We start from the raw sequence: 25361 nt of genomic DNA, 5'->3' as shown, positions 1-25361 counted from the left end.
CAAAGATGCTTTTGAAAACTACATTATTATGGTGATATAAATGTAGCTACAAGCTCAGTAAATGAAAACTATGGTATATGAATGTCTTTGGGTTGAAACATGAATCTTAAACCCAAACTTTATAATCATGGATTTTTGACAAGTTTATAGGATTAGTTTCTTAATTTCTATAAACCCCACTATGCTGTAATTAATGATAAAGCTTGGCAACTTTATGTTAATATATATTCCTCTTAATATGCTCCTTTTCCTTAAGGGGTATTCCCTCTTGATACCTTTTGTAAGTAAAAATCATGTTTTATTGAATTTACATTATATTTTTAGTGTGTTTATCTTATCTTTGTATAAAGGAAATTGTAGTTTAGTTTGATAATAATCATTGCAGAGCTTTCTTTGTTAGAGGCTAGGTATATTGTTTTTAATTTAGCTCAGGTCTACTATTACACCTATGAAATAAGTAAGATTTTAGGTTTTTAGCCTTATGGTCATTAGCACACAGCAGATGTTTTCTAGATAAGTGAAACTATAATTTATTAGTAAAATCAGCAGTGTACTTATAATTCCTGATTCTTTAATTTCTATTTTTGTTCTTACTAGTTACTAGTTTAAACACATAATGGGCAAAGAATAATAGAGAAGATGAAAATCAAGTTAGTGTCCTCATTTTACTAATAGTTTATTAAAAGATGTGGATTGAAAAGAAGTTGGATTAAAATTGGTTCTAGTTTCAAAGAATTAAATCATTGGAATTAAAGAAAAATATCTTTTTAATTTGTTCATTTTTTAAATTATAGGATTAACCATTGAGGACCTGAAACTAACTGAAAACTTTTCTCAAGAAGAAGGTATAGGAAATAGAAAACTGAACTTTGTGAACCTCAGTATGTGTGAAGCACAATCGAAGGTAAAGAGCAAAAATAGTGAAAGGAAATGTCACCAGTGCTTTCATTTCTTCTCCCTTTATCTCATTTTGGACTTCTGCTCTTTTATAGTTGCTTGCTTAAGTAACCTGTTGATACAAAGTTTGATTAATGAGACATTATTTACTCTGAATACAGATTGAGAATTCAGATAAAATAGAGCTGCTGCATAGGAGTTCATCACTCAGTATTCCACCATCAGATCAGAATGAGACAGAGGAGAACATGATCATACAATCAATATCAAGAACGTTGCCTGAAATTCACTCTAGTGTAGCAAGTGGTGTGGATCCTTTTGTCTCACTAAGCAGACATTCTTCATCTATGCAAATAAAAGATAATAATTCATCTCCAGAGACTATTACAATAAGAGAGATTTTTAAAGCACCATGTCTACAATCTTTAAGAAATCTAGAATCATTAGTCAGTACCTTCAGTAGAGAGAGCAATGAAGATATAACTGACTACTTAAGCTCTCTTTCTAATGAGTGTATGAAGAAACTGCCAGTAAGCCACCCAGCACAAGAGAAGACTAGCTTCATACAAATAAGTAATTCATCTCTCCAAGCTTCACCAACAGCTTCAGACTTAATGCAGAAGTTATCACTTAGGCAAAAATCTGAAGTATTTTGTCAACAAATCTATGACCATAGTGGTGACTTTGTTAAAATACAAATGGCAGCATCAGAAGATGAACAGGTTCTCTTCCCAAAACAGTACACTGATCTCAGTTTGAAAGAAGATAATAGAAAAAGTAAAGTATCCTTACAAACTGAGAATTTGAAAAGTAAGCTTGAAATTAATTGCTCAGATTTGGTGCCTACTGCTGCTCAGTCAAAATTCTCTCAGATAGATCCACTTGAAAGTCTTATAGAACAGCTACGGAGAGAATTAGTATTTCTTAGATCTCAGGTGAGCTTTCCTCAAAATTATATTTAGTGGATAACTTTTTCATTACTTTGCTAACCAAATTCTGTAACAATTAGGAAATTTTTTACTTACCCAGTAACAATTTATACACATTCCATCAAAAGTCTAAAACTGAAATTGATTTGATATGAACCTGACTTGGCTAATATGTTAAATGTTTTTTAGAATGAAGTCATAGCACAGGATTTATTGATCAAAGAAGCACAGAGTAGAGATGCAGAGATAGAACTTGAACGTCATAGAATTCATGAAGAACAGGTAGTGTAAAGATAGACTTTAAGAGAAATGATTGTGATATTAAAGACAGAAACCTTCATTATGTTTCTTTACTTTTTTCTAGGGGTTGTGGGATGAAGAGGTGGAAGGGAGATCACCATCTCTTTTGGCCTGTATTCTTTATTTTCATAATTGTTATATCTAAATAGCCTCATTTTTGGTGTGTTAGTTTAATTTTCAAATTTTGTTTGTAACTTAAAACCTGTAAACGTGTGATATTTTATAACACATCAATTTTATTCTCTTTGTTTTGTTCAGAATGAATTTCTTTCCAGAGAACTAATTGAAAAGGAAAGAGATTTAGAAAGAAGTAAGACAGTAATAGCTAAATTTCAGAATAAATGTAAGTTTCTACTATCTTACTTTTCTATACCTGTTTTTCCTACACTAAAGATTTTAGATCTCAATAAACTAATACTTTCTCTGTTGTCTAACCTGTTTATCCTTAATTATCTCTATAATATAGGTCACTTTGTCTCTGCCACTCATTTAGTAGTTTTACCTTGTTATATTTACTGTCTGATACTGATCTTAATTTTAATTTTTGTGACCTATGTCTAGTCATCATATTACCTAAAGAAACTGAAGTTAGAAAACAAAAAATTTTAATATAAAGCCTATTTAAGGTAAAGACATGTTTGTTATTTTTTTCTAGCTGTGAGCTAGGGGTATTTATAAATAAATGCACATGACTTAAATAAGTCTGCCAAGTAACTCAACTATTTCTTGTTGGATTTATAGTTGAATTTTTTGGTTTATTTATATTTTCATTTCACAGTGTATTTTTTCAGTGAATTATTTGTCATGAGTTTGTTACAATAATTTAAATTGTAGAAAAGTTCTAGTTATTCAATAAGTGCAAAATATAATTACAGTAAAAGAATTATTTGAAGAAAATAAGCAACTTGAAGCAGGTATGAAAGAAATATTACAAGCTATAAAAGAAATGCAGAAGGATCCTGATATTAAAGGAGGAGAAACATCTCTAATTATCCCTAGTCTTGAAAGACTAGTTAATGTAAGTCACTTTTATCATTGTAATTTCTATCTTTGACTACATCATGACTCACTTCCAAGATGATATTCCATTACATATTGGTCTCCATGGTTTTCGATGCATTTGAGTCAATTGAACTTTAATATATCCTCTTTATATATGATTTTTACCAGTTTGTCTATAATATACCAAGGTTGAATATGTGGTTGTATGTATATTGTTTGAGGTTTACTGAGCATCTTTAATCTATTATTATTGTAAAGTTTCCCACCATTATTCCTTCAATTTTTTTCTGCCTTCTTTCTAAAAGTACTCTATTTTATGTGCAGTTTGATATTAGCTTATAGGTTCTTAGGTACTCTTTGATCTCTTCTTTTCCAGTTAGGTAATTGCTATTGATCTGACTTAAAGTTCTTTCTCACTTTATTCTGTCATCTATATTCTTCTGATTCGAAGATCAGCTTGCAACCAGTTGGTGTTTTGTTTGGTTTTGGTTTTGTTTTTTTGGTCATGGGGCTTGACCTCTGAGCCTGGGCTGTCACTGAGCTTTTTTGTTCAAGGCTAGTGCTCTACCACTTTAAGCCACAGCACCACTTATGGTTTTCTGGTTGTTATTTGGAGATAGAGAATCTCACAGACTTTCCTGCTCTGGATGGCTTTAAACTGCAATCCTCAGATCTCATTCTCCTGAGTAGCTAAGATTACAGGCATGTGCCACCAGTGCCCAGCTAAGCAGTTGTTTCTAATACAGAATTCAGAGCTCTTTTTTGGCTTGCACTTCTCACTGGGCTTTTCTAAACAGGATACTTTGTGTTTTTGCACCAAAGACAAAAAAGAAAAAGAAAAATCATAAGTCCCTGTAACTACTAAATATGAGAGTTGAACTTTAATGGTCCTGTTTTCTAGTCTTCAAAGACTGGTTAACTTTGTTGATTTTCTAGATTCATTAGTTTCTTTACTCCTTTTGTATTTGTGAGAGGTAGATCTGCTTTGAATTATCCCACAGCCCTGAAAGTATAATACAAGGAATTTATTTTAAATATTTAAAGGTGTATTGCCCGAGGAAGGATTTTAGCCATATGGAATTTGCTATTTTTCCATTGTAGATACTTAAAAGTTCCATAATATTAATAAGTATTTGTTATATAAGCCTAAATACAATACATATTTTATACTACTGCCTAAGTATGTGTTGTTTTCATTATCTGACCAAGTTTAGTAAAGGTTGTTAAACTTTTTCCCAAATGACTTCTTGTTTAAATAGAACTATTCTTTTTTTTCTTTTCTTTCTTTTTTTTTTTTGATGGGTCATGGGGGCTTGAACTCTGGGCCTGGGTACTGTCCCTGACCTCTTCAGCTCAAGGTGAGCGCTCTACCACTTGAGTCACAGCACCACTTCTGGTTTTCTGGTGGTTAATTGGAGATAAGAGTCTTAACTGACTTTCCTGCCTGGGCTGGTTTTGAACCATGATCCTCAGATCTCAGCCTCTTGAGTAGCTAGGATTATAGGCATAAGCCACTGGTGCCTGGCTTAAATAGAACTATTCTTATCATTGAATTTTTTTTGAAAATATAATTAAGTAGTTAAATTATTTCTGTAACACTATAATTGATAGCAGAAAGTGAATGACACTAGGACATTAAACATCTTGCTAAGGTCAGAAAATTATTTGATAAAATGTGTGTGAACCAGTTGATGCCTTGAACTGAACAGTTTACTTCTGTATATTTTTTCTCAAGTCCCAGGTTTTACGTATACACACACACACACTCACACACACTATGTAAGTATGTTATGTGTGGGTATATTTATGTATGCTATTGTTGGAGAATTACAGACAGTAAATCCATTATAATAATATCTTAATATTTAATGTATTATTTTTTCCCATTCATTATGTTTGCATAATTTTATCATATTTAGCCCTTATTAAGATGACAATGTGGAAAGGAAGCAATGAAACCACAATTAACTGATGGTAGAAGCTATTCTTTTCTTTAGGCTTTTAATTCAGATGCTGTTGCTTAATTTTGACTAAAACCCTGTGGAATGAGCGAAGCTGACGTTATTTCTGCTTCTTTAGAAACACTGAAATGAAGATATAAACAATTTAAATCACTTTTCCAGCCAAGAAGAGATATTATTATTTCAGTCCTTACTATCTTATTCCTATGTGGATGATTTTTATAGTTTGCTAACCTACTAACAAATTGGAGTTGCTTATTATAATGAAGTAATTATTGTGGTTAGTATATGTTAAAGATTTTTCTAAATTCATACCTTTAAATAAAGTGAAATAATATACATGACAATGAAAATAGAAAAATGCTTACATGTCAATTTTTATTAAAGGTAAATTTTTATTACTATGAATCTACTTTTTCCCCTATATTTCTAATATATAATATAAATATCCTAGGCTATAGAATCAAAGAATGCAGAAGGAATCTTTGATGCCAGTCTACATTTGAAAGCCCAGGTTGATCAACTTACTGGAAGGAATGAAGAATTAAGACAGGAACTCAGGGAATCTCGGAAGGAGGCTATAAATTATTCTCAGCAGTTGGCAAAGGCAAATTTAAAGGTGAGAATATATTAAATAGAAAAATGTGCTAAACATAAGAATGTAAGAGAATTTATAGGGAACTTATTTAAAGAACTGCCTTATAATAAAAATGTCCCTTGAAGTTTTCAACATTAAGAAAAATTTTTGAGAGTATTCTTATAAAAATTAAGTGGAAGCCAGACACCGGTGGCTCACACCTACAATCCTAGCTACTCAGGAGGCTGAGATCAGAGGACTGTGGTTTGCAACTAGCCTGTCCAGGAAAGTCTGTAAGACTCTAAACTCCAATAAACCACCAAATAACCAGGACTGAAGCTGTGGCTCAAGTGGTAGAGCACTAGCTTTGAACAAAAGGCATCAGGAACAGTGCCCAGGCCCTGAGTTCAAGCCACAGGACTGGCACAATAAGAAACCAAAACACAAATGAATAAAAATTAAGCGGAAAAATAAGTGCCTTATTATATAAATACCAACACAAAATTTCTGTCTTAGATATATTAGGTACTTCTAACTAACAAAATGGAATTTAATTTAGGTAAGGAAAGTATGAGGTTATTGCTTCAGTTTACTTTCGGATATTCAAAATGTGGTTCTTATCCTTGGATTGTTTGTTTCCAGATAGAACATCTTGAGAAAGAAACCAGTCTTCTAAGACAATCAGAAGGATCAAATGTCATTTTTAAAGGAGTAGACTTACCTGATGGGATAGCACCATCTAGTGCCAATATCATTAATTCTCAGAATGAATATTTAATACATCTCTTGCAGGTATGGCAGATTTTTTATGTATATAAAAATAAAAAATAATGGATATCATCTTAATTTGCATGAATTCCTTTGAGTACTTTAACGTGAGGTATATTATTAGTGGATTACGGTAGTTTGAATAGTATAAACTTTAGTCCATTCATCTTCATGAGAAGCATAGTAATATATTTTCTTCATATGCATGTTCATTCATGGTGTTCACAGGTATTACAACAAGCAGCTACTAAAATTAGTGATTAGTAATTGTATTTTTATGTTGCTTGTTAGAAAAGCAATTCAAGAATAATGTGATCGAGCTTTTTAGCTTCATCATTAGGTATTATTTTATTTTTTTAACCACATTAAAAGTTTTTAAACCAAATTATCTTTTTATGTTTTTTATTCTTTTATTATTAGTTAACCCATTAAATAGAATATTCTACTAAAATATTCTACTGAACTTTATTCTGCTTGTTTTTCAATTTGCTAGCTATGTTATGGGCATTGTAAAAGGAGTAATGAAAGGTGATTTTCATTATTACATTTGAAGTTTGAATACCTTAATACGTACTTTACCAACATGATTACAAAAGCAGTCACATTGCTTTATGTTATATGCCTTATAATGAAATGTTTACAAATAGATTATTGAAATATACATTGGTAATCCACTAACGTACACTTTTTATTTATCATTTTAGATTAATTTAGATTAAATAATCATAGAAATAATCTATCCTGATTATGGATTTGATGTGGTTTTGTACTTTTTATAATCTTGTTGGAAGATGAGTTTATACCTTTAAACTCAAAATGCACTGTGATGTAATAAATTCTTGTTTCTGAACTGATTTTTAGGAACTAGACAATAAAGAAAAAAATTTAAAGAAATTAGAAGACTCTCTTGAAGACTATAATAGAAAATTTGCAGTAATTCGTCATCAGCAAAGTTTATTATATAAAGAATATCTAAGGTATATATTTAGCAAGACTTCATAAATTTAATTGCAGTATATTCTTCATAAAGAAAGTAACATGAAAAATAAAGATATTTTGTCATTTCTTCTTTTTTTAAATGCTAGGAATTGCTTTCAGGAATATTTATCTAAATAAAATAGTTCACTGATCACAAGCCCTTGTATGTCCTGACACTGGCTTAGTTAAATATTAAACCAGACTTTAACATTTGCTAGTATAAGACAGAACAAGTTACTTAATCTGTGTTTTCATTTCCTTTCCTTAAAATTTTCTAACAGTAATATTTTTAAGAGTATGTGAAAATGCCCAGAGTAATACATAGCACGCATGAATATTTTGTGAATAACCACTGTTGTCAGCATCATTCATTATCATTTTAATCACTTCTTATATTTGTGTGAAGGAAATTAACAGTTCTCCTTAACTCTGCCATCTCCTCTATTTCAAAAGAATGATTTCCATGGTAAGAATTGGGAATTAGAATACCTAGTGAGAGTGATTTAGGCACTAAGGTAACTACCATTTGATTCAGCAATAAATGTAGATTGCTATTATCTCCTACTTTGCTAATACTACAGTTGTAAAAGATCATGATGATGAAACCACACTCACTAAAGAGAAGGTGGTATTTTCCACATAATTTTAAGTGTTTTTGTCTGGTTCTTCCCCCCACCCCAACCCCACCCCCACAAGATATCTGGCAGGTTTGGATTCAGATGTCATTAACCAGAATTAAATTATGTGTCCAAATATCAACCATTCAGTACCAAAGAGAATGATACTACCATCATTAATTGGTTAATACCAAACAGATTATAATTGATTGTGGAATATCTCTTCTATAGGCAATGACCTCTTTGTGAATTGAGAAGATTTTTATATACTTACGGTGTACAACACAATGCTTTAACATATATAAAAATGATGAAGAGGGTAAATCAAGTTTTAAAATATGTGCATTCCATTACATATTTTTAAGGATGAAAACACTTAAACGACTCTTTTAAGTCTAATTATTTCTATTGTTGATGTTCTAAACATTTTTCAAGTAATCCGTGGTAATTGGGTCAGAATGCTGACACTTGATTCCTGAATTAGTTTGGAGTAAGGACTCAATTGCAGTTATTATTCTTTTGTATTAAGGCTAGTGAGTACCCTTTAAACAGATTTTTATATCCTTTTGACAAAAACCAATTAGTCTCTGAACCAAATTTAAAACCTTGGTTTATCTTCTGGAACAAGATGGTCTAGAATTATTTACCGTCTGTACTTCATGTTTGGATTTAAAATAGACCATTATATTTTCAGAATTGCAAATTAGAAAACCAAAAATAATTTGATAATAACTTGTTACTTTACATTTACTTCAAAAACTGAATGAAAATGTTAACTCTTTGTCTATCAGATACTGAATCTCTAGGATGTCTCTTTTTAAACAAATTAAAAGAAAACTTAGAATTTCCATACTTTAAAGTCTTCATATAACTAACCATTTTATTGGATTTACTATATCATCATTTTACTACTGTTATTGCTTTATGAATTTTGTTTGTTTTTAGTGAAAAAGAGACCTGGAAAACAGAATCTGAAACGATAAAAGAAGAAAAGAGAAAACTGGAGGCTCAAATTCAACAAGATGCTATAAAAGTAAAAGAATATAATGTAAGTAAGGCTATTTTAATATCAGTATACAGTTTTCATACTGAAATCACTAGATTCAGTAACGTCAAAGTGTTTTGTGCAGAATTTGCTCAATGCTCTTCAGATGGATTCAGATGAAATGAAAAAAACACTTTCAGAGAACAGTAGAAAAATCACTGTTTTACAAGTGAATGAAAAGTCACTCATAAGGCAATATACAACCTTAGTAGAAATGGAACGACACCTCAGAAAAGAAAATGGGAAACAAAAGAATGACTTAATATCCATGGAGGCTGAAGTTTGTGAGAAAATTGGATGTTTACAGAGATTTAAGGTACTTCTGATACTTAGTCTTGACTTTATGTCTCTCTCTGTCTCTGTCTCTCTCATATATGTATGTATATATATATACATATATATGTGTGTGTGTGTGTGTATATATATATATATATATATATATATATATACATGCTGCAAATAGGTTAAAATTATGAACACCCAACATCTATTACTAGAATGACACTTGACATCATTATTTCATGTTTTTGTTGCTTTTTTTTGTAGAAAGTTTTCATTGTAGACATTTCTCTCCTAAATAGTTTTATTACACATCTCAACAATACAAAACTTATTTGTTGACATACCAAAATGACTTTATCTAAACATTTGACAAATAACTCCCTAATTTACCTAATGCCCAAATTATGTTTATAGTTCCTCAGTGTGTCCCATGCTCTAGTCAAGAATTTTGATGTAATGTGAATGTTTTTTGAAGTTTAACCAGGATTTATTTAAGTAAGTCAAAGTATCAAAGTAGAGCTGGGAGAGATTGAAAGGGAAAAAGGAGTACCTCTGGACAACATGCAGGATGTCATGGCAGGAGTCTCCAAATGACAGTCCTTGTCCTATAGTACTCATGCATTCTAGACAAAGCTGAAGACGCATTCTAGACAAAGCTGAAGAGTCCTCAAGTTTTCCTGGATAAATTCATCAACATAACAATTGGTTTAGGGTGGTTCCATAGTCAAAGGATTATGGGTCACTTATTTGTGCTCAGATGAAGAAAAGAAGCTCACAGTGAGCTATGAAGTAAATAACATATTTTTCCAGCACTATTATACTTCACAATGAATCATAACTAAGTCCTTTCTTTTTCTTACCTCATGAATTCCATTTTTTACACTGCTTCTTAATAAGCTACCAGCATGTGTTAGAATTTTTTTTCATAATGTGAACAGAGAGCTACTTTGATTCACTTATTTTGATTCACTTAGCAGACAGCTAAGCTATAAATGTGACTGTTGATAATGCAGATTTTAACACTTAACTATCTAAAGTTCTAATTGATTTATAATCTGAAATTTAAAAAAATCCAAAGACATATGTGATATATTTTCTTGCTATTTATTACACTTTGTACAATTATTTGAATTTTCTTTATTATAACTAATTTACTTAGGAGTTATAAAAAGAATTCACTTTTGGAAATTTAAATAAAAACTTGCAGTATATGTCTGAGTCAAGCAGAAAAAGTCAGATAAGTTGATGTTAGGGAAATGAACCCTAAGATATGTATTTGAATATTTTTTTCTTTCATGCCATTGTTTCTAACACATTTATTGTTGCTTTGTATGTCCCTCCCCCACGGTATAACTCCTGCTTTCACTGTATTTGATGTCGGTATAATTTGTGGAGGGGAAGGGAAAAAATAAATCTTTTAAATAGGGATACAGGTGGACCCATTGCAACAATGAGATGTATAAGTCGTTATGTAGAAAACGAACTTTACAACTTTGGTGGAGGGGGGGAAGGAGGATTAGGTGGGGGGTTGGGGGGAGGATGGGAAGGGATGGGAAGGGGAAACAAAAGAGGAGGCTACAATGCTTGATAAGAAATGTACTAATTATCTTGCCCATGTAATTGTAACCCCTCTGTATAGTATTTTCACAATTAAAAAAAAAAGAAAAAAACTTGCAAATTATGGTAGAGCTACAAATAGCTTCTTGTATTGAGACTCTTATATATATTTTTAAATGACTTTCAAATCTATTTTGCTTTTAAGTCAAAAGTCTGCTTTACCAGAAAATAATTATACCAACAAACTCATTATATCTTCTTTAAATAGGAAATGGCCATTTTCAAGATCGCAGCTCTGCAAAAAGTTATAGATAATAGTGTGTCTTTGTCTGAACTAGAACTAGCCAATAAACAATACAATGAACTCACGGCCAAGTACAGAGACATCCTTCAAAAAGATAATATGCTTGTTCAAAGAACAAGTAATTTGGAACACCTAGAGGTAAACTGTGATCCTTGAACATTCTGAAATACGTGACTTTACCTTAAGGATATACAAATAGTTATTTAGTAAAGGTTGTTTTTACTTCTATAAATTTAGGAAATTTAGGTTTAAATTTAGGAAATTTAGGTATAATTCATTTATAAAATTTAGTTCTATCACTGGTCTCAGATAGGGTGTTATAATCAAATAAAGAAGTTTCCATTTCTTTCTCCAACAGTTTTCTCTATTTCCAAAACAGTTTTCTCATGGTCACTGGATTCTGTTCCTTGTGGTAGATTTAGTTAACAGTAATAATTTATTATATGGCTTGTTTTTCTTTAGTCCTTACCCAATTTTTTTCTTTAATCCTTCCCCCAATGTTTTCATTCTCCATAACTTGTTTATATTAGTATTAAAATTACCTATTAGTTTATTTTCTAGCTATTCCACTAAAAGTACAAGTTTTGAGCATCACTACAGAAAAAGTTACAGATTTGAAAGAATTTCCTTATTTCAGATTTTCACATTAGAGATGCTTAACTATACAAATATTCTAAAAGAAAAACACAATAACTACAACAAAAAACCCTCTAAACCTGTGAAGCCTTTCACATGCCAAGTATTTTGGATAAGCTAATAAATACTCTCTTCACTCTTATTTTTGCTTCTGAGGCTTTGAGCAACTAGCACTCAAAATTGTTTACTGTGTTGAGCAGTTTTGCTCTCTTCACCCTTCTAATATTTCATACTGTTTTGTGCTGTAAATATTTGGCTCTTTTCATGGTCAATTTCTGATCACATGTGACTAGGTTTTACCTGAAATATTTCTTTGATGGTTAAGACCACTTTTCAACCGCTCTTACTTAGATATGCCTCTGTCTATTTTTCTTTGGCTCAGTAGACTGATTTCTTTTTCCTCTCTGGTTCTTGGTATTTCACAATGGATTTTCTGTAAGTTTCTCTTTTTATTGTCTACTGCCTCCCTACACCTCCCCAGTTCTTGCTATATGTACATACCCAGAGACACCAACTTGAGAAGCCTTTACTATCTAGACTTTAGTCAATTCTTTTTCCATTATGAACCTGTAGCACCTGCTACTGTTGCCATGTAAGGGAACACTTACTGAGTGCTTGTGTGAATGGGCAAGTAAGCACTAGTTTGTAAAAGACGGGGTTCCTGAAATATCACAGGTTAAGCAAATGACCTTACAGCTTTAATGCAGAAGCTAGTGCTCAGATGTTTAAAGCAATGTATTGGATACACAAGATTTTGGTGATTATTTTCAAATTATATTTTATATTAGAAAAAGATGGAGAAAACTAATTTGGAAAAACTACATTATGAATTTTAGTAGATACTACATAAGACATTACACTATAGTTTTATCTTTTACTCAGTGTGAAAATGCATCCTTAAAAGAACAAATGGAATGTGTAAATAAAGAACTGGAGATTACCAGGGAAAAACTGCACACTATTGAACAAGCCTGGGAACAAGAAACTAAATTAGGTAAGTCTTATTACTGTGATAATACAAAATGATTATAATCTAACAATGAATATTTTTCATTTAAAATAAATTTTTATACCAGATGACAATGTCACATTTTGTTTAAAGAAATAAGCTCTTGACCTCAGCCTCATTTAATAGTTAATTAATGATAAATAACATATTAATGATACAATATAGATTATATGATATATATTTTTATAATACTCTGAGATATGTTTTGAAAATACATGAATAACATTGAAGTATTTTTGAAACTGAGACAATAGATTTTTTGGTTTTTATTTAGAAGATATATATTAGTGTGAAAATATAAAGCTGGAAAATTAGAAGGAAATGCCAGGTACTCTAATCCCAGCTAATCAAGAGGCTGAGGCAAGAGAATCACATATTAATCAAAATAAAATTGTGAACAAAACAAAACAAGGGGCTACTACAATACTTGCTTACTGCTCCTGATGTCCTGGGTTCAAACCCCAGACTTCAGGTACAAAAGACCTTGGTATTATAAAAGACTATTTTACAACTGTGTCACTGCTTATTCTTTTAGGTGATATGGCCACCCAAAACGTACAAACTTTAATTGTGTCTCTACAAAACAAAACTATCATGTTTGATTTTGTTTTGTTTCTGGAACATGTCAGTTATGCAAATATGAAATTCCTTCCTCCACTGTCAAAATAACTAAATAATGACACTCCTAAGTGATACTCTTTCACGATATTTTAGGGTTTTAGTTTTCTTTTTATTTAACTACAAATTTTACTCATATATATATATATGAATAAAGTGTAATAACTAATAAAAGAATATACAACATTTGATATTACATGTGTTAATAAGACAAGTAATGTCTGTAGTTTGTGAATATATTTAGTTTGCTTTGTTATACTTTAAAAATAAAGCAATTGCAATTCACAAAGTAACACTGTTTTGCTGCAATGTTTCTTGACGCTTATTCAGCTTTATAAAAAATGTTTATCATTTCTTAGTTTTCTACATCTCTACATTCTTAGTTTTCTCTACCCTGTTATTTCAATGAAAAGTCATTTGAGGAATTGTCTTTTGATTGTAATTTGATTGATGAAGAACATGGTTTCATACATTAAGTAGAATAGACATCTGACAGGCAAGATATAAATATAAAAAAATTCATTATAATTCAAAATGAGCTTTCCTTTGAATTATATTACTTCATAAAACACAGATCTAACTTATTTTATATATAATTATGGTGTAAATAGCAAGACATTTACTTGTATCTTATTACATATAGGAAATGAATCTTACATGGATAAGGCAAAAAAATCTATGACAAACAGTGAAATTGTTTCTATTTCAAAAAAAATCACTATGTTGGAAATGAAGGAATTAAATGAAAGGCAGAGGGCTGAACATTGTCAAAAAATGTATGAGCACGTACGGACTTCATTAAAGCAAATGGAAGAACGTAATTTTGAATTGGAAACCAAATTTGCTGAGGTTTGATATATATAATTTTGTTATGCAATCAAAGGGTAAAAATTTAGTTGTAGCAGACATTGTATTACTAAGAGATTTGTTTTTGTCTTTGAAGTAGAATATTCCTATTACATTTGTGTTTCCTGTAATAGGTAAATAGAAGATTAAGATCTGAATTGATCAAATGAAAAACAGGTATTTCTGTGATTTTTTGTCTCCTTGATGACATTACTTGTAATGTACAATAATAAACTATTGACTTAACGAAATTTTCTTCTACTACCATCCCTTCATTTAATTATTTATTTACCTTACATTATATACCACACCCAATTTGGGAGGTGATACTATGGCAAGAAACCAGAGACATAAGAAACTACACTTTCATGAACTTTATAGTCTCTGTGTTTGTTTTGTTTTTAAATGCTTCACAAATTTGTATGTCACCCTTGAGCAGGGAGGAAACTTTACATTCTAATGGGAGGCTTTAGATTTTTTTAATGTGGTCAGAATCCAATAAATAGTTTTCAGATATTAATATATGATTATGTAATACTTACAATGATTCTTTACCTTGATAATTTATGTTTTCCAAAGTATAAATATCAGGGTTTTTTTTTTTGTTTGTTGTTGTTGTTTGTCAGTCGTGGGGCTTAAACTCTGTTCCTGGGCACTGTCCCTGCGCTCTTCAGCTCAAGGCGAGCGTGCAACCGCTTGAGCCACAGCACCACTTCCGGTTTTCTAGTGGTTTATTGGAGATAAGAGTCTCACAGTTTCCTACCCAGGCTGGCTTTGAACCATGATCCTCAGATCTCTGCCTCCTGAGTAGCTAGGATTACAGGCGTGAGCCACAGACGCCCAGCTAAATATCAGTTTTGTTTAATGAGGGTACCAAAAGGATATTAATAAGATTTTATGAACTCAATTAGATTTATTTTCAGATTATATAAACAAAGTAAAAGATAGTGAGTATACTTATTCCATGCAAACTAAGACTGTCAGAGACTATTGAAGAATGACTACCTAATACAAATGACTAATGTTGGATTAAAATACAACCACATTTTCCTTTGTTTCTGATTGATTTGTCTTATTAATCTCTTTTTAACAATTAAGGCAAAGCAAAAGGCTTACAGTATTTTTAAGGCTAAATTATATGGGGTACTTACCCAAAATAGATTCACCTGAGTGTGTAGGTAGAGCTTGTGTTAGCATACCTGAAATTGTATTTGTTCCTCAGTATCAATGACAAGCCAGGCCCTGGTGGCTCATATGTGTAATCCTAGCTGTCTTGGAGGCTGAGATCTGTAAGGTCACAATTCACAGTCAGCTATGGCAGAGAACTGAAAGATTCCACCTGCAAAATATCCACAAAAAGCCAGGGTGGAGGTATAGATCAACTGGTAGAGCTCCAGTAGAGTAAGGAAAAACTAAATCCTGAGTTCAAATCCCTGTGCAAGCAAAACAAAAAAAAAACTGATGTATCTGAATATTTTTTCTCATAGCTTACCAAAATCAACTTGGATGCACAAAAGGTTGAACAGATGTTAAGAGATGAATTAGCTGATAGTGTGAGCAAGGCAGTGAGTGATGCCGATAGGCAACGCATTCTAGAATTAGAGAAGAATGAAATGGAGCTGAAAATTGAAGTGTCAAAGTAAGTATGTGCCAACATTTTAGTCATTTGATTAAATATGGTGTCTAAAATTTGTCTAAAGGCTTGGAAAAAATTATATTAAGTGAAGTAAGCCAGGCCCAAAGAAACATAGGTCCCGTATTTAGTATATGTCTGAGACAAGCAGAAAAGGTCAGATAAGGTGATGTTAGGGAAATGAACCCTAAGAAATGTATTCAAATTTTTTTTTCTTTCATGCGATTGTTTCTAACACATTTATAAGATGATTTCTTTGTTGCTTTGTATGTCCCTCCCCCATAGTATAACCCCTGCTTTCACTGTATTTGATGTCAGTATAATTTGTGGAGGGGAAGGGGAAAAACAAATTATTTAAATAGGGATACACAGGTGGACCCATTGCAACAATGCAATGTACAAGTCGTTTATGTCGAAAACAACTTTACAACTTTGGTGGGAGGGAGGGAGCAGGGAGGATTGGATGGGGGGCGGGGAGGAGGATGGGAAGGGATGGGAAAGGGAAATAAAGGAGGAGGCTATAATGCTTGATAAGAAATATACTCATTATCTTGCCCATGTAATTGTAACCCCTCTGTACAGTATTTTCACAATAAAAAAAAAGAAAGGTAATTATAAGCCTATGAGCTAATACTTTTCCTGCCAATACTGGTTTTGTATTGTAAGAACAGGATTAATAATACTAATGTGGTTGATTTTTATTAGAGTAAAATAATAACCCTGAAGAGGAAATAACATCTCACAATCAGCAGTTTTCAGAACTTAGGAATACTATTGCAGAAAGCATTAAAACTTGGACTCAATCCCTGAGGGCTACTTCTTTATACTGACATTTCTTAGGGGGACAGAGAGATCACTTTAATAAGGAAATAATAGTACCACTCTGTTTTATAAAGTTGCTGTAAAAATTATGACAAACTCATATTTTTACTTAATTTGTATTCATTAGGTAAGGTATCCTCTAAGTATTAACACTGTGCAAAGTACTAAACAGAGATTCATACAGTCATATTAAAGGAGTCTGTAGTATCATTGTTTTCATTTTCTACTGGGTAACATACTGCTAATTTAGAATACAGTATATGAGTAAACTTTGTGTCACATCAGGTATTCATTCCCTTTTGTAATCAGGCTCCTCTTGAGTAGAAAAGTATGCCAAGCACTGAGTGAATCTGTCAAGCACGGAAAATTAGTAACAGTATTTTTTTTAATGGCTTTTTCATAAAGTTAAAGGCATTCTTTTAGAATTTTGAAGGTATCTTGGTAACATTGGTCACTGCTGGTTCTTTTCATTGGGAGTGATTCTTTGGTTTAGTCTTTCTCCAAGACTTGGCATTTTAGAATAACTGATTTATAGTTATCTTTTATTTATAATTTCTGTTTATCACACTTTATAACTTGCGGTGAGAGCTTCTGAGAAACCTGAGGAAACTGGCTCTACTGTCTTACTGAGCCAGTTATTCTAGCCCCAAACAACTTTTTTTTTTCTGTTAACACAGTAACCATAACATTGTAAGCATTTTTTTTGTTATCAAGCTACTCACATTTTGTAATGTAGTAAGTGAATTTTTTTCCATGTTTCACTTAACTAGTAAATAGAAATAAGGCATATATTTCTATATATTGTATATATCTTCTATATATCAAGTTCCATATCTATAGCTTTCACATGACTTGTGGAAGTTTAAAAGAACAGGAATTTTAAATTTCTGTATTAACTTTTCAAGGATATGTTAATAGGTAAACCTATTTAGTATCTTATCCTAGCACTTCCTCATTATTATGACAAGTACTTTATGAAAGAGTGTGGGAACAAGGGTTCTGTATGTATGTATTCATATATTTATGAATACTGTTTTAAGTACAGTGTGAAAATTATTTACATTAACCCTCACAACTTTTAACATGGTACTATATTACATGTTACTCATTTTCAAGGGGAAGGATATTGGGGAATGTAGTCTTTTTATAGCATACTTGTTAAGCTCTTATGGAATTAAATTATATGAACAATCCAGGAACCTCTGAATTCTTCACCTTCGATACAGAAAAAGAGATGCTGGAAACTAGTGGCTTTTTCAGAAAGGTTTTAGAAATTGAGGATTTGAGTATTTACTTAGAAAATATATTTCATTATTCTTAAAATACCATCTTACTTTCCAGATTGAGAGAGATTGCTGATATTGCTAAAAGGCAAGTTGATTTTTTGAATGCTCAGCAACAGTCCAGGGAAACAGAGGTAAAATCCCTCAGAACGCAGCTACTTGACTATCAGGTATGTGTCCTAGTGGTTCTTCACATACTGGTATAATATTCTAGTTTTGCTCTGAAGATTTGCCCACCCATGCTTCTTATTGTTAGTTTAAATCTGATTTAGATTTGAAATTTAGACTTTAACTTTAATTTGAATAGTGTTCATTTAAATACTTACAGATGCTGGCTGTGATCAAAATCAAAAGCCTAAGGAGAAGTAATCAAACAGTTCTTAAAAAGGGAAAAAACAAATCGTTTCAATAGGGATACAGGTGGACCCATTGCAACAATGAGATGTACAATGTTGAAAACAAATTTTACAACTTTGGTTGGGGGTGGGGAGGAGGATTGGGTGGGGGAGGGGGGGAAGGATGGGCAGGGATGGGAAGGGGAAACAAAGGAGGAGGCTACAATGCTTGATAAGAAATGTACTCATTATCTTGTCCATGTAATTGTAACTCCTCTGTACAATATTTTCACAATTTAAAAAAAAAGGAAAAAAAACCAAGATTTGTATCTTGTGCTTATGTGTATCTTTTCACATATTCTAATATTTCTTGAGAATTAAAAACATACATACATTAACATCAGTGCTGTGCCACTGTTACTATTAACATGTGGAAGTTAAATTTAAAAGTAACATTTCAACTGTTATTTCACTAGAATTTTTAGTACGTTGATCCTAAGTTTTTATCTTATATGATTCTTTAGAAATTGCAATAAAACAAAGATAGAGTTTTTGTAGAATACATGGACCACACTACTTTGAAATTTAACTTTATAAAAGCTTCATTGGAAAAACTTGAAACCCTACAAATATGTATTTCTAATGTCAGGCACAGTCTGATGAAAAGGCACTAATCGCAAAGCTGCACCAACATATTGTCGCTCTTCAAATCAATGAGGCTGCTGCTCTTGGTAAGCTGGAGTCAGTTGCATCTAAACTTCAGAAGATGGAGACTTGCAACTTGCGCTTAGAACAGAAACTTGATGAGAAAGAACAGGCTCTCTATTATGCTCGTTTGGAGGGGAGAAACAGAGCAAAACATTTGCGGCAAACAATTCAGTCTCTGCGTAGACAGTTCAGTGGAGCTTTACCCTTGGCACAACAGGAAAAGTTCTCTAAAACAATGATTCAGCTCCAGAATGACAAACTTAAGATAATGGAAGAGATGAAGAATTCTCAGCAAGAACATAGAAATATGGAGACTAAATCCTTGGAAATGGAATTAAAATTGAAGGGTTTAGAAGAGTTAATAAGCACTTTGAAGGATGCCAGGGGAGCCCAAAAGGTAAACGTTAGCTGAAGTTCACTATTTTCAAGAATCTTTTAATAATCTTAAGTTCTTAACAGTTCATAATTGAAAACCAAAATGTACAATTTGGGTCTGTCAGTATAATTCTTTAATTTAGACTTTATTTAGATACTATTTAATTTTTTTACTACTAGGTCCATGTTTCTTTTAAATATGACTTTGTTTTTTCCCTCAATTGGCAGGATTTAAATGGAAAATAATTACCGTACATCTGACTCTTGTTCTCTAGGCTAGAAATGTTTGAGTTTTTTCAGTACTGGGGTAAACATTCACATTTTTAAAAAGTAGTACAAATGTTTCAGTAACCTGTTTATAGTAAATAACTAATAAATGGCGATAAATGAAAAAATATATTAATATCTAAACCAATAAAATTATTTTGGCACATGTTTTATTGTCATTTCTTAAATATTTTAGAAAAGTCTATGAAAGTTGTAAATAAAGTTTTCCCATGAAGCTTTGCCAAGGGATAATTTTTTATACATTATTTTTGTTTATCCATTAATTTTAATTTAAATCATTGTAATGGTAGTGAAATACAAAAATGCATTTACATTAATGCATAATTTATAAATCTTAGGTAATCAATTGGCACATGAAAATAGAAGAACTTCGTCTTCAAGAACTTAAACTAAATCGAGAATTAGTCAGAGATAAAGAAGAAATAAAATATTTGAATAATATAATATCTGAATATGAGCATACAATCAGTAGTCTGGAAGAAGAGATTGTTCAGCAGAACAAGGTTTCATTTTATATTTTGGTGTTTTGTGACTAAGATTTTATATAAACATAGAATATTGCATGAATAGCTATTCTAATTGAATGTAACTTACAGTATATATGGATTATAAAATAACTAGCTTTTAATTATTGAAAAATACACATTGATTTAGTTGTAACAATTGCCTACACTTTAAAGAAGCAGTATATAAACAAATGTATTAGGTAGGTTAATGTGCTTTGCTATTCATTATTTGACTTCTGCAATTATTTGCACTTTCATTGATGAAGTGGAAAGCATCCTATGTGAAATAAAGTACAAGCTTTGTAGATAGATGAAATTCACCAAGTACTTCCTGGCCTTAGTGATTTTGTGGTTCATGCTGCTTAGATTTTCTTTTCCTCACCACTGTGTTTATAATTTCACAGCCTTAAGATCTTAAGTTACATATTTTACCTGATTAGTATAACTTTGATCAGTTACCTGATCTAGAATTGTAAATCCTACCATAAGATTCCCTGAATAAAAATTACTTCATTTTGTTCTCCATAGTGTATGCCACTGACTGACATATTATATACTTGTTTTGTTTTTAATTTCCTGTTTCCTCCTCAATGGAATATAACTATCATAGTGAACTAAACCTGTTCATTGGTGTGTTTGCACTACCTAGACTAGTGTTATTAGATATGTTTGGAAAGGGTAGGCTGATGAATAGCTTGAGATTCTGGTTTCATATCTATTTGTCTCTGTGATGTTAGGCAAGTTAATTCACCTCTGAGTTTGTATCCTTTTTCATAAAACAAGAATAATTATAGTGACTTAAAATGGTTATAATGAGGCTTAAATAAGAAAATGTATTTAAAACATCTGCCAAATGTCTCCTCTCCATGTGTATGTCTGACCCTTTTTGTCTTCTTTGTAGTTCCATGAAGAAAGACAAATGGCCTGGGATCAAAGAGAAGTTGAACTAGAACGTCAACTAGATATCTTTGATCGTCAGCAAAATGAAATATTAAATGCAGCACAAAAGGTAGGAATGATTAATCCTGCTTGCTACCCAATAGCATGGCTTTGAGAACTCATTGAGAGAATAATTTCCAAATCAAATATAATTTTAATTGAAGTTATGCTTTTATGTTTGAAATATAAATGAGGTTTGGTCTATTTTATCAAATATTTTTAAATATTAATTTTGTTATTTTTACTGTTTGTTGCAATTGCTTTTTTAAGAACATGTTATTTCTTAATAGTTTGAAGAAGCTACAGGATCAATGCCAGACCCCAGTTTGCCACTCCCAAATCAACTTGAGGTTGCACTTAGGAAAATTAAGGAGAATGTTCGAACAATTCTAGAAACTCAGGCAACTTGTAAATCATTGGAAGAGGTAATTAGAAGAATTTACATTTTGGTTTGTGTATTTTATTGGTTATGTTTTTATAATTTTCTAAATAATGTTTATTAATGATGCTGTAGCATAAAATTATGAATCTTTTGTCAATTGAACTCTTGGTATTCTATAATACTTCTATTAGCTGGTAATGAAAAGCAGAGATAGACATAATCTTTATAATTTTATGAACAGTATTACCTACCTTTTAAACTTTCTAAACTTTCTTCTCCTCCTCCACTTCCTCTTCCTCTTCTTCCCCTTTTATCATCATTAGTAATATGTGTGTGTGTGTGTGTGTGTGTGTGTGTGTGTGTGTGTGTGTGTGTGTGTGTGTGTGTGTGTTTCTGTGCAGTAATGGGGCTTCAACTCAGTTTCATGTACTAGTTAGAAAATCTACCATAAAAATCATACCTCCGCCAGGTGCCAGTGGCTCATGTCTGTAATCCTAGCTACTCAGGAGGCTGAGATCTGAGGATCACGGTTCAAAGCCAGCCTGGGCAGGAAAGTCCATAAGACTCTTATCTCCAGCAAACCCCCAGAAAACTGGAAGTGGTGCTGTGGTTTAAGTAGTAGAATGCTAACCTTGAGCTGAATTGCTGACTTGCTTGGGGACAGTGCCCAGGCCCAGAGTTCAAGCCCCATGACCAACCAAAAAAAAACACCAAAAAACCTCTACCCCTTTATTGACTGTTATGTTTGAAGTAGAATCTTGATTCCTACCTGGGTATGCACCTGGATGCAATCCTCCTGTTTGTTTGTTTTTGCTTTCAGTTGCAGCTGGGATGGCAGACATACACCACCATACAGTTATTGTTTGAAGAGTAGGTCTCTCCAACTTTTTTGCCTTGTTTGGCCTTAAATGACTATCATTTTTATCTTATCCTCCAAGTAGTTAAGATCACAGGTGTGAACCACTGGTGCCCAGCTCTCATCCTTCCTTATTATATATATATATATATGTGTATATATATATATATATATATATACACACATATATATATATAATTCAGTGTATACTGTATTAAACAGGTTTCAGTTCGTTCATTTTTATGACCATCTAAATGAGAAGGTAAACTAGAAATCAGTTACTGTAAATACTGAATTTGAGTAACAGGTTATGAAATCAGTTTTCATTTTTTAAATTTACCCAGAAAATAGTGTAAACTGGATATTATTTCCAGTTTAAAAATTAACAGTAAGTACATTCAAAGCAATTTTTCTGTAAAATTAATTTTAATTAGAGAAACCTAGAGTTTCCTCAGAAAATGTAAAATTTATAGTTAATGCAATTAAGTTACTTGATTTAAAATATCTGCCTTAAACTTACTGAAGAGCAAAAACATTTTTCTACTTTGTTTACTTTTTAGCGTTCAGATTTTATAATAGCAATTCATTGACTTGAAAGCTAAAATTCTAGTTTCATGTTCTGCTGACATTTATGGATTAGTTTTCTGGTGCTCTAGTAGTCAAGGGACTGAAGTGAAATGAGTGATTTACTACATTTTGTTCTAAATCTAGTACCACTATTCATTTCTAATTTTAAGCTTTAGGATCTAAATAAAGAGCCTTAATTAAATCTCCTTTTCAGCATAGCAGTGAAGTTTTAAGTAATTGATAACTAAAATATTCATGCAGATATCCTGGCTGACCCATAAAAGTAGTCAATTTAATCTTCTTGTCAAATAATTATTATAAATATGTGAAAGATACAACTCCTGTTTTGTTTATAACTAATATAACTAAAATTCAGATGAAGCACACTTTAATCATTTATTATGGTTTAACTACAGAAGCTAAAAGAAAAAGAATCTGCTTTACGGTTGGCAGAGCAAAATATTCTGTCAAGAGACAAGGTAATCAATGAACTGAGGCTTCGGTTGCCTGCCACTGCAGAACGGGAAAAACTTATAGCTGAACTAGGAAGAAAAGAAATGGATCCAAAATCTCATCACACAATGAAAATTGCTCACCAAACTATTGCAAACATGCAAGCCCGGTTAAATCAGAAGGAGGAAGTATTAAAGAAATACCAGCATCTTCTAGAAAAGGCCAGAGAGGTATTATATTATGTTTTGCTGTTTTATTGTCATGTTTTTAGGCAAATTTTATAGTGTACTAAAGTGGTTGTTTGTTGCTTTCAAATGATTCTGTTTAGGAACTGTAGATTACAGATCTGTCAATAAAACTGGCAGTTTGTATATGACTTATCTTTCTTTTGTGGATCACACTAAAGTAGGATAGGTGAAAACATGTTATTTTAAAAATACCATAGAATTTACATGTAAGGAGAGAGCCAATAGTTAAAATATCACACTGGTGAACACTGGAGGTCAGATTTACGAGAATTGTGGAAATATATCTATGTTTTTCAAGTTAAAATTTGGTAGATCCAAATTTTTCTAATATGAGTAAACTATGATCTCAGCTAGGTTTGTCACCATGAACTTGTGCTGGGAGAGATGTTTACTCATCTACATACATGAATGAATATATTGTTTGTGCCATATCTCAGAACTGTTAAAAGGTTAAAGGCAATAAAATAATCTTGGGATGTGTGAATATTGAATCACAATTCAAAATGCAGTTTGGGTTTTTTATAAAATAGGAACAAAGAGAAATTGTAAAGAAACATGAAGAAGACCTTCATATTCTTCATCATAAATTGGAACTGCAGGCTGATAGTTCACTCAACAAATTCAAACAAACAGCTCAGGTAAGATTCTGAAAACTGTTTGATACTTTATTGAGGTTTTAGATAACACAATTTAAAATTTATACCTCTTCAGACTAGAAGTCACCTCACCTTTTTTGTCAGAATAATCTTTGAAAACACAGCTTTGATAATTCTTCCTTTTAGATTCAAATCCTTGAGAAGCTCAGTACTACTCCCCAGATCATGTTTCTTCTCCTTTTCTATGTACTGAAAGCCTCCTATAATCAGCCCTCAGTGTTTTCACATTCTGCTCATTATGAGTGTATTGTTTTCCATCTGTATTCAGCCTCTTTTGGTCACTGTATTCTATAGTAGTGAAATGACTATATGTCTTAACAGGTAATATTAGGATCCTTGAGCCTTACATTAAGCCTTGAGCCTTCAATTAGCCAAAACAAATTGTACAATGGAATTTTCTTATATAAAACAACATTTCTTGTTCCTCTACTACATGCACACCCTTTGCTAAATATTGAGAATAATAAAAGTAATGTCTGTATTCTGTCTTCTTTAAGCCTCATTTTCCTCTTAAGTTTTAAATGGTATGTTGTAATCATTTGGGAGGCTAAATTCAAATTTAGAAAAAGAATGCCATTGAATTAAAAATACCCAGGACTAATAAATTAAAATTTCCTAGGATTTAATAATGACTAATATATTCATATCTCATAGACTTTAATAAAACAGTCACCTACTCCAGTCCCTACAAACAAGCATTTTATTCGTCTGGCTGAGATGGAGCAGACAGTTGCAGAACAAGATGACTCTCTGTCCTCACTTTTAACCAAGCTAAAGAAAGTATCAAAAGATTTAGAGAGACAAAAAGAAATCACTGAATTAAAAATAAAAGAATTTGAAGGTATCAAATTACGGTAAGTGTTAAAAAATGTATTTTAAAGATAAGCAAATTGAGCCAGGTACCAGTGGCTCATGCCTGTAATGCTAGCTACTCAGGAGGCTGAGATCTATAGAGCTACTAGGGAAGCTGAGATCTGAGGATCA

The 25361-nt window shown here is 31.8% G+C and overlaps 1 protein-coding gene across 4 annotated transcripts in view; it reads left to right on the top strand.

The window, feature by feature from the left end:
• Cep290 (centrosomal protein 290) overlaps nucleotides 1-25361 on the top strand; it is a 67815-nt gene that overhangs the window by 15349 nt on the left and 27105 nt on the right. For 2 of the 4 annotated variants that reach the window (XM_069989461.1, XM_069989469.1), the window contains 22 exons: nucleotides 795-904; nucleotides 1059-1832; nucleotides 2016-2108; nucleotides 2385-2469; nucleotides 3002-3144; nucleotides 5544-5708; nucleotides 6309-6458; nucleotides 7296-7411; nucleotides 8975-9077; nucleotides 9160-9390; nucleotides 11182-11355; nucleotides 12736-12847; nucleotides 14124-14329; nucleotides 15814-15965; nucleotides 18123-18234; nucleotides 19049-19504; nucleotides 20109-20273; nucleotides 21178-21285; nucleotides 21506-21640; nucleotides 23437-23703; nucleotides 24252-24359; nucleotides 25032-25231. In XM_069989461.1, coding sequence (XP_069845562.1) covers nucleotides 795-904; nucleotides 1059-1832; nucleotides 2016-2108; nucleotides 2385-2469; nucleotides 3002-3144; nucleotides 5544-5708; nucleotides 6309-6458; nucleotides 7296-7411; nucleotides 8975-9077; nucleotides 9160-9390; nucleotides 11182-11355; nucleotides 12736-12847; nucleotides 14124-14329; nucleotides 15814-15965; nucleotides 18123-18234; nucleotides 19049-19504; nucleotides 20109-20273; nucleotides 21178-21285; nucleotides 21506-21640; nucleotides 23437-23703; nucleotides 24252-24359; nucleotides 25032-25231 — 4165 coding nt within the window. The remainder of the gene's footprint in view (nucleotides 1-794; nucleotides 905-1058; nucleotides 1833-2015; nucleotides 2109-2384; nucleotides 2470-3001; nucleotides 3145-5543; nucleotides 5709-6308; nucleotides 6459-7295; nucleotides 7412-8974; nucleotides 9078-9159; nucleotides 9391-11181; nucleotides 11356-12735; nucleotides 12848-14123; nucleotides 14330-15813; nucleotides 15966-18122; nucleotides 18235-19048; nucleotides 19505-20108; nucleotides 20274-21177; nucleotides 21286-21505; nucleotides 21641-23436; nucleotides 23704-24251; nucleotides 24360-25031; nucleotides 25232-25361) is intronic. The other 2 variants (XM_069989477.1, XM_069989487.1) reach the window with 2 other exon arrangements.

The sequence above is a fragment of the Dipodomys merriami genome, unplaced genomic scaffold (genome assembly GCF_024711535.1).
Source record: "Dipodomys merriami isolate MVZ:Mamm:240054 unplaced genomic scaffold, mDipMer1.0.p SCAF_10, whole genome shotgun sequence".
Taxonomy (NCBI): Eukaryota; Metazoa; Chordata; class Mammalia; order Rodentia; family Heteromyidae; genus Dipodomys; species Dipodomys merriami.
Note: the sequence above shows the minus strand (reverse complement) of the source record. Positions and strands in the feature narration are given on the sequence as shown.